Source organism: Ichthyophthirius multifiliis, assembly GCF_000220395.1.
Source record: "Ichthyophthirius multifiliis unplaced genomic scaffold scaff_1120509251369, whole genome shotgun sequence".
NCBI lineage: Eukaryota > Ciliophora > Oligohymenophorea > Hymenostomatida > Ichthyophthirius > Ichthyophthirius multifiliis.
Genome location: NW_004085940.1, coordinates 171974 through 181767, shown reverse-complemented (window position 1 = coordinate 181767; position 9794 = coordinate 171974). Strand labels below are relative to the sequence as shown.

Below are 9794 nucleotides of genomic sequence, written 5' to 3'. Positions count from 1 at the left end.
CAATATATAAATTCAATATTTTAATTTTTAATATCATAAATATATATATATATATATTAAAGAATATTATTTAATTATAATTAAAAAAAATAAATATATTAAATTAAAATATAATTATAGATACTATATAAAATAAAGAAAATAAATTTTTATTAATATTACCTAATGTAAAAATTAATTATTTATATGCTTTTTTAATTTATATATATATATATATATATAATAAATATACATATATTTAGAAAAAAAATATTTTGTTTTTATTAATTTATATTTTTTAAATTTTTATTATTTTAGTTATTTTTTTTAAATATAAGTTATTATTTTATTAAATATTTTAACTTATTATTAAAGACAAATGTGTTTTATATATATTATAAATAAATAAACATTAAAAAAAAAAAGCTATTTGATAAAAAAAAAATGAAAATTATTAGTTAATTTAAAGAAATAAATAAACTATATCAATAATTTATATATATATATATAAATAAGAATGTATAATCTATAAATATAAAACGAAATAATTAAAAATAATCAAATAATATAAATTTATAATTTCACTTATATATATTTAAAAAAAATAGAATCATACATAATAAAAAATTTTTTTTAATGAAATTATATACAAAAAAAAGAACAAAAAAAAAATTAATAATAATAATAGAAAAAAATAAAATAAAACAATTAATTTAATTTAATTATAACAAAAAATGATCCAAAATTAACCCCAACAAGATTACGAATTATACAAAAGATTAAAATTATTAGGTGAAGGTTCATTTGGAAAAGCCTATTTAGTCCAAAGTATTCGCGACAACTAAAATTGGGTAATAAAATAGCTTCCATTAGATACAATGTCTCCAGAAGAATAAAAAGAGACATTAAAAGAGGCGAAAATATTAGAAGCATTAAGTCATCCTAATATTGTGAAATTTAAAGAAATATATAAAACAAAAAACCTTAAATTATGTATAGTTATGGAATATGCAGATGGAGGAGATTTAAGTGCTAAAATCTAATAAGCAAAAGGTAAATATTTATCTGAAAATTAAATTTTAGATTGGTTTACTTAAATTTGTTTAGCATTAAAACATGTACATGATAGGTATTTTTTTTATTTTATTTTAAATAAAATTTTAAAACAAAAAAACAAAAAAAATTAGGAAAATATTGCACAGAGATATAAAAGGTTAAAATATCTTCCTTACAAAAGATAATATATGTAAATTAGGAGATTTCGGTATAGCAAGAATTTTAACAAAAACATATGAAAAAGCAAGAACTATGGTAGGCACTCCTTATTATTTATCACCAGAAATGATTGAAAATAAACCTTATTCTTTCAAAAGTGATATATGGGCTTTAGGAGTAGTACTTTATGAATTATGTGCCCTAAGACCTCCTTTTACTGCTGAATCTTTACATTTTTTAGCTTTAAATATTGTTAAAGGATAATATAAAGCTCTTCCAAATATTTATACGAATGAGTTGAGAAGTTTAGTCGATAATTTATTGCAGGTTAGACCTGAAAAAAGACCTAGTATATAATAAATATTGAATATGCCTATAATTAGGAAACGTATTTGTAGTTTTTTAAGTGAAAGTATTAAATTGAATGAATTTTCACATACTATAATACATAATGTAAATATTTTAGATAATGATTATAATATAAATAATTTAAAAAATGTAAATGGAAAATTACCTTCTAATAATCAATACAATTAACAATAAAATATATAAAAAATACTACCTATTTTAAAAAAATAGCCTTCTTAATAAGAAATTTAAAAATAATAAAATGAAATTTAAAATAGAAAAAATGAAATTTAAAAATAATAAGAAATTCAAAAATAGTAATAAGAAATTTAAAAATAATAATAATTAAGAAATTAATAAAAAATAAAAAAACCTCTAGTAGGTTTAGCCCCTAATCCTCAAAAAAATGGAATTTCTAGACCTATTACACCTAAAATTCCTATTTATTAAAATAATATTTAAAGAAATTTGTAATTAAAATAATAATAACCACCTGCTTCTGCATAGTTAAATAGAAAACCTTCCTAAAATTTAACTCCTAATAATTAAAATTAATTAATAAATAAAGAAAATTAATAAAAATAAGAAATTATTAAAAAACCATTAATAAATAATAAACCCTAAGAAAAACCAGTAGCTATTAATAAACCTAATTTGATAAAAAAACCTTTACAAAATGTAGGTAGACCTAAAACTTCATAAGAATAACATGTAGTTAAGAAATTTCCCTAATAATTAGCAGCTGTTGGTGTTCATAAGAATATAATGCCTTTAAAAATTCCAGCTCGAAATGCACCAGTACCTTAGATAATTTCAAAAAACTAAAAACAAGAACTTATTATGGCTAGAAATAATAAATTATTAAAAGTTAGATAAGAACAAGAAGCAAAAAGAAAGAAATTAGAATAAGAATAATAATAAAGAAACTAACAAAGAGTAAAAAAAATGGCTTAAGTAGAATAATAAAGATTTTAAATGAAAAAAGATTTAATAATGAAAGTAAATAATACACCCATATTTTATTTTATTTTTAAAATAAAAATAATAGAGAAGTATAAAAGCAGAAAGAAAAAAAGAAGAATAAGAAATTTAATAATAAGAAGTAAAATTAGAATGGATGGGATCTTTTAAACCTGATGTACCCCCTTAAAAACCTGCGGATATAGATAAAAAATATTAATAACTTTAATTAGATATAGAAAAATAATAATAAGAAGCATTAAGAAAAAAATTAATTTAATAAGCTAATTTAAATGATGAATTAATTTAATAATATTTGAATTAAAATTATTAAGAAAATAGTAATATGGCATAAATGATTAAAGAAATGCAAAAAATAGTAACGTTTTTTATTTTTATTTATATATATTTTATTTTTATTAAAAAAATAAAAATAAAAGATTAATAATGATGATGATGATAATTAAGAAGAAATAAATTAATAAAATCATTAATAATAAAAAATGCGTTCTATATAAACAAAAGAAAGCGAATATTAAATATGTGATGATTCTTAATAAATTTTTAAATATAATTTAGAAAATTAAATTAGTAAATTTGAATAAAAGTGTCTTGATATGGTTGTTTGTCATGATAAAAGAAAAATTAGTGTTTATAAACAGGAGTTAAAGTAAGATTTAGGTGAATGTAATTATAATAGAGCTTATTAAATTATGCAATAAGAAGTATTTTTTTGTTTTTTTCTATTATTATTTTTTTTGTTTTTTAGTTTATTTATTTTTTTAATATTAGTTGCAATTTAATAAAGAATTAATTAGTTTACCTACTAAATAAAGAGAATAAGCCTACAAAAAATTAATTAATTTTACAAAAATAGAAAATAATTTAATAGAAATAATAGATAAATTAGTAATTTTAGTACTTATAGAAAACTGAAAAAAAAATAAAAATAAAAGCTAATAATAATATTAATATATAAATTATAAATAAAACAAATTAATATATATATAATTATATATATATAATTTTTTTTTTATTTTTTTTTTTAAATATATTTTTTTTTATTATTAAATAATTTTTTTATTTTTTAATTTTAAAATGAAAAATTTTTTTAAATATATATTTAAAGAAAATTCTTAAGTTCTTCCTATTGGTATTATAAGTGGGGTTTCAGTAGCTTTTTTTTTAAGATATGAAATAAACAAATAAATAGAAGAATAATAATAACAATTATACTAAAAATATAACATTAAATATGATAAAAATAGTTATCCTTAAATATATTTTTAATTTAAAAATAATTTAAAACTTACTGATTGTAAATAAAATGAAATCGAATTATAGAGTAATTACTTCATTTTAATTGGATCTATTTAAAATAACGAATTTGTTTATAAATATTAAAAAATGAACCAAATATTATAAAAATACGGAATAATAAAACCTAAATTTTATCCAGTTATTAATTTCGAAGATTTCTAAATTTTAAAAAATTCTAATAATTTTTACTTACTGAGTTAAAAATAAGACCCTGAAGATCTTAATAATAATTTTGAATTAAATTAATTATATTTTATCGGGGAAAATGAAAAATTAGCTACTCATATTGATATGTAATAAAATGAGAAGGATATAGTGAATTTAATTAATTAATTTTGTTAAGTTTAAAAAATATAATGAATTAAACTTTCTTTTTATTTATTTTATATTTTATTTTAAAAAATATATATTATTTTAATTTAATTTATTTTCATGGTTTTAATTAGCTAAATTAAATATTATTATTTTATTTTATTTTCATAATAAGAAATATATTAATTGAAATAATGATTTTTTTTTTTTTTAAAAAAACAAAAATTAAGTTTTATTTTATTAAATATAAATTAGTACTTTTTATTTAAGAAAAATAAATAAAAAAAAATGTATCCATTATCTCCACTATTAATATAACCTTAACTTCGTAAATAAAAAATAAAAATATAATATAATTTTTAAAAGAAAATTAATTTAAAAATGAATGGTCTTACTTATAAGATCTATAAAACAAAAAACAATAAGAATTAATATAAACATAATAAGAATTGGAATATGAAATAAAAAATAAATATAGATAAGACTTAATAAATGAAATTAACATGCATTAGAATAGTATTTCTTAAACTTAATAATAAGAAAGAATGAAAACTGAATTATAAGACTAATCTCTTCATTAAAGAGTAAATATTTTTTTTTCTATTTAAAACTTAAATTAAAATTAAAGTTAATGTAAGATTATCATACCAGAAAATAATAAGAAAATGATATTTAAAATAAAAATTGTTAACTTTTCAATTAAAATTTAATTGAATTTAAAAAAGAAAATGAAGTATTTTTTTTATTCTCACTTTTTTATGTAAATTAAAAACTAAATTCGAAAAAAGATAAGAATACGTGAATAAGATAAATAATTACTTGAATTTAATCTAAAGAAAATTTAAGAAGAATAAGAAAAAATGAATATTTTGAAAAAACAAGAAAAAGATTTAATAAAAAACCAATTATTATTTACAAATCTTAATTAAGAATAAATAAAATAAGATAGAAAGTAATAAATAAATAAGTTAGATAAAAAATTAGCTTAAGACTAATATTAAAAAATAATTTAAGAAGATGAATAAAGATAATAATTTCTTCGAAGTTTGAAATAAAAATGTTTAGACAAAACATAAAATCCTATTATGGAATTATATTAAAAATTAAATAATTAAAAAATTGAAAAAATTTAAAAATTTGAAAAAAAATTTGTTGATGAATGTGAAATTTTAAAAAAACAAAAAGAATAATAGCTTTAAGAATTAAAAATTATAAAGGATTAAGAGGTAAAAGAAAAAATTATTATTTTTATATTTTATTAAAAAAAAAAAAAAAGAACAAAAAAAATATTAGCTAAACTTTGATGCTTTAAGTTGCTCTCAAATAAGATTAATAAAATAAAAAAAATTAAGAAAAATAAGTATATTAGGAATATTTAAATAAAAAAGATTAAGAATTAATATAATAAGATTTCGAATTAAAATAAATGTAATCTGAAATTCAAAGAGAATATAATAATAACTTACTTAAATAAGTATATTTAAAAATAAAAATAATAAAATAAATATTAAAAATTAGATGAATTTTTAAAAAAATAAATATAAATAAGAATATATGAATAAAAATGAACTTTTATTAAATAAAAATATATTCGATGTAATTTTTATAAATTAAAATATATAAGATTTATTTATTTTCTTATATTTTATGTAAATATAGAAATAAGGAACTACATATTCTATTCCTGGGATGTTTCTCGATCATTAAAGAATAAAATAACTTTAAATGGTAAATAATTGCCTAGGAAATAAAAAATAACTTTCTACACCTGAAAATGTTAAATTTTAATAAAAAAATAAGTTTAATTTATAAAATAATTCAGCTAAATTTGAAAGTGAATATTAAAAATATTATAATAAAAAATTAAATAATGATTCATATAGAAATATAAATATATTTTAATAGTAAGGTTAGAAAATCTTAAGTTGAATATATATTTGTTTTTAACATATAAAAAAATATAGTTATAAAGTTTTATTTTCTGATTATATTAAAATTAATAAATATATATTTATTATTATGTCTCTAAAAAATGAGTTTGTTATCAATTTCTTATTTTATTTAATATTTAATAATTTTAATTATTATTATTATTATTATTATTATTATTATTATTATTATTATTATTATTATTATTATTTTATGTAGTTTATTTTAGATTTTATTATTTTGGTTATTATTAGTATTTTAATTTTTTTAAATATTAGCTTCGTAACTATTTTCTTTTTTTTTATACATATATAAATAGCATATATACATAAATATTTAATAAAACTGTAAAAAAGAAAAACAATTTATATTTATTAAAAAAAATAAAATCAAATTATACCTTTAGAATTATCACTAGCATAGAATTCTTTAAATTAGTCAATATATAAAGAAATAGATGTATCTTTTAATTGATCTCCACATTCATATTTAATATACTATTCACAATATTAACATCCTAAAATATCTTAAAAAACAAAAAAAAGTCTTTTTATGCAATTATTTTAATATGAAGCTTTTATAAAAGTTTAAATTATAATTTCAGTATAAGTTTATAATGGAATTCCGAAAACATGAAATGAATCTTGAGTGAATCCAATACTTTCTATATTAAGTTTTTTAGCTGTTTCTATACAATTTTAAATAGCTTATTCTATTTATTATATTTCTTCTTTATCTCCTCCTTTCCATATGGGAAGAACTTAATAAATAATGTATTTAGTATATTTTTTTTACTATGGTTCTATATATAAATAATCTAAAAATTAATATTGGTCTTCAAATTTTTCAAGTAACTTTACTTAAGATTCTTCTCTGAATTAATAATTTTTTATAATTTTTTCTTTCAATAAATTTTATTATATATCACACCAATTTACTATAGAATCTATATTTTAATTATCTATGCTTCCATGTATTGTTATTATTTATAAATTATTATTTATTTATTTTTTATATTTATAATTGTTTTCTGGATTTTCTTATTATTTTTTTCTTTTAGTACATAGTTATCCCATTTTTTTTTTGGAACAAAAAAAAATTGAATTATGTAAAAATATTTAAAACGTGATTTATATAATATATAAGATTTGTTAAGTTTTTATTTTTTGTTTAAAAAAAAAATTGTAAGATTATATATATAAAACAATTAATCTAATTTTTTTATTAAAAAAAAAAAAAAAAAAAATATTTTTATATAAATTTTTAATATATATTGTATTTTATTAATAATATTATTATTTTATTTTTTAAGAAAAAATTTTTTTTTTTTATATCAAATTCCTAAATTTTAAAGATTTCTTCTTATTAAATTAGATTATTATTATTTAACTTAAAAAAAATAAACAAATAAAATAAAAAATTATATAAAAAAATACCTTATTCATGATTATCTTTTTATTCTTCATCATCCTCATTTTTTTCTTCTTACATTACATCATTCCCAATTTATTATTCGATATATCTTTTTTATAAATTAATATTAGGAGATCCAAAAAGACTTTTTCTTGTAACTTATGGACTTTAGGAGCTTTAAGTACCCATTTAAACAATAATTCTTTAATCTTATTACATTCCTGGAGAATTGAATCCTTCATAAGTAATAGCATCAGTTCTTCCTGTTAATACTGGAGTATTAGGCATTTTAAAAATACCTTATTCATCGTAAATATTTTTATTAGCACCTCCTTTTTAATTAATTATTTAAGGAGAAGGCATGGGAGAATTACCACTTATATAAACCATTTTTTTTCTATATCTATTTTTATATTTTATTATATCATTTTAAAAATATATTACGCGTCTTCATATTATCTCATTTTTTCTTCATTTAATTCTTCGTTTTCAATATCCATATCATTATTTGGTTTATAAAAGTATTGATGTTATAAAGCTTAAATAGCAGTAATTCTTTTAGCAGGATCTTTTTATAACATTTTTTTTAATAAATCTAATGCATCTGCGGGTATTTTTAAATATTCTGGACCTTCGAAAATTATATTGGATGCTCTATTTTAAGCTAAAATTTCATTATAATCTTTTCCATTAAAAGGAGATTTTCCTATTAATCTTTTTTTTAATAAAAAAAAAATATATTATCTTTTTTTTTTAAAGAAATAAAATATAAAAATCAACAAAATATGAAAAATTAAGCCTAAAGAAAATATATCACATACACTATCATATATAAGATTAAAATCTATTATATTAATAACTTCTGGAGCTACAAATCCTGGTGTTCCGCATCTTACAAACATGAATTTTTTTAAATTTGTTCTTGTTGCCAAGCCTAAATCTACAATTGCTATATCTGTTGTATGTGCAGATTTAAATATTAAATTTTCTGGTTTTAAATCTCTATGCATTATATTATTTTTATGCATTTCTGATATTCCTTCAAGGAGACATTTTGCTATATTTTTGGTTTCATCAGGTGAAAATCTATATAAAAAAATAATTTTTTTATTTTTATTTTAAATAGCCACCTGTGTTTTGCTTTCATTTTATCATATAATAAACCTCCAGTATATAAATCTAATATTAAATATAAGGAATTTTCAGTTTCGAATACTTCGTGTAATCTAATTATGTTTGGATGGTTTAATGCTCTCATTAGTTCTATTTCATTTTTTAAAGATTCCTTTTTTTATTTTTTATTTTTTATTTTTTTGTTAAAAATAAATAAATGAAACCTTTCCATTTTCTTATGAATATGCAGCCTCTTTTGAAAAAGCTTTAACAGCAAAACTTATTCCATCTTCTATTCTGTCTGCTAAATATACCTATTAATTTTTAATAAATATATTTTATTTTTTATTTGAGTTACACTTGCGAAATTTCCTTTGCCAATTTTTTTTTAGGCTTTATAAAGTTCATGAAATCCTCTTTAATTTATCATATTTCTTAATACTTCACGCCATACATAAATTTATTATTCATTTGATGATAGTAATTCTGATTTCTAACCTAATTTATCAAAAACAAAGCCTTTAGGTTTTCCTAATTGAACATTATTATTTTTTTCCTATTTTACTCGAATAAGTTCGAAATGTAACTCAAAATCGATAATGCAATAAGCTAATGGAACTTCTAGTTTTTTTTCCTTTTTTTTTTGTTGTTATAGTTTTAATTTAGTATTTTTTTTTGAGTTGGTTTTTTTTTATGTACATCAAATTAATATATCGCAGTCTCGTACAATCTAAAATAAAATTTATCATTTGAAATAAATCCTTTCATTTAAAATATTCCTTCTGCTAATATTTACTGATTTGGTAAGGGTTAACCTTTCTAGTATTTTAGCCATATTTAATTGTCACCCATTATATATTTAGTTTTAGTTTATATTTTTTTTTATTTTAATTTTTTTAATTTATTTATTTTAATTGATGATTTAAAGAATATGTATTTTCTTTTTTGTTCTATTATATTTCTTTATTTTTATTTTCTTAAATACTTTTTATGATTTATAAATTAATTGCAAAATAAAAAATATTTTAAATTAAATTTTTTTTTTTTTATCTTATTAATATTAAATCATTTAATATTTTTATTTTTTTTAAATATTAATTAAGATTAAGTATAAATAAATTAATTTATTATTTTTTTTTAAAAAAAAAGAAATTTAAAAATTTATTTATTATCAATATATATTTAATTAAAAAGAGAAAAAAAAT

General features: G+C 16.5%; 1 protein-coding gene across 1 annotated transcript, besides 21 other annotated features; it reads left to right on the top strand. All coding sequences in view use genetic code 6, as the record gives it.

Annotated features, from left to right (window-relative positions):
* Positions 1-200: 200 nt before the first annotated feature.
* Positions 201-238: a microsatellite.
* A 57-nt stretch (positions 239-295) lies between these two features.
* Positions 296-336: a microsatellite.
* A 303-nt stretch (positions 337-639) lies between these two features.
* IMG5_190770 (protein kinase domain protein) lies at positions 640-2521 on the top strand (the record flags this gene model as incomplete). Its single annotated transcript, XM_004025124.1, has 3 exons — positions 640-1108; positions 1167-2340; positions 2411-2521. Exons 1-3 carry the CDS (start codon positions 714-716, stop codon positions 2519-2521), a joined length of 1680 nt encoding a protein of 559 aa, XP_004025173.1. The 5' UTR covers positions 640-713.
* Positions 1784-1884: a microsatellite.
* Positions 1838-1897: a microsatellite.
* Positions 2083-2127: a microsatellite.
* Positions 2090-2141: a microsatellite.
* Positions 2507-2541: a microsatellite.
* A 689-nt stretch (positions 2542-3230) lies between these two features.
* Positions 3231-3286: a microsatellite.
* A 210-nt stretch (positions 3287-3496) lies between these two features.
* Positions 3497-3529: a microsatellite.
* Positions 3530-3536: 7 nt separating this feature from the next.
* Positions 3537-3589: a microsatellite.
* Positions 3539-3593: a microsatellite.
* A 1637-nt stretch (positions 3594-5230) lies between these two features.
* Positions 5231-5280: a microsatellite.
* Positions 5246-5280: a microsatellite.
* A 229-nt stretch (positions 5281-5509) lies between these two features.
* Positions 5510-5561: a microsatellite.
* Positions 5562-6214: 653 nt separating this feature from the next.
* Positions 6215-6278: a microsatellite.
* Positions 6279-6283: 5 nt separating this feature from the next.
* Positions 6284-6332: a microsatellite.
* Positions 6333-7326: 994 nt separating this feature from the next.
* Positions 7327-7368: a microsatellite.
* Positions 7369-8183: 815 nt separating this feature from the next.
* Positions 8184-8247: a microsatellite.
* Positions 8248-8763: 516 nt separating this feature from the next.
* Positions 8764-8790: a microsatellite.
* A 662-nt stretch (positions 8791-9452) lies between these two features.
* Positions 9453-9487: a microsatellite.
* Positions 9467-9505: a microsatellite.
* Between the last annotated feature and the right edge of the window lie 289 nt (positions 9506-9794).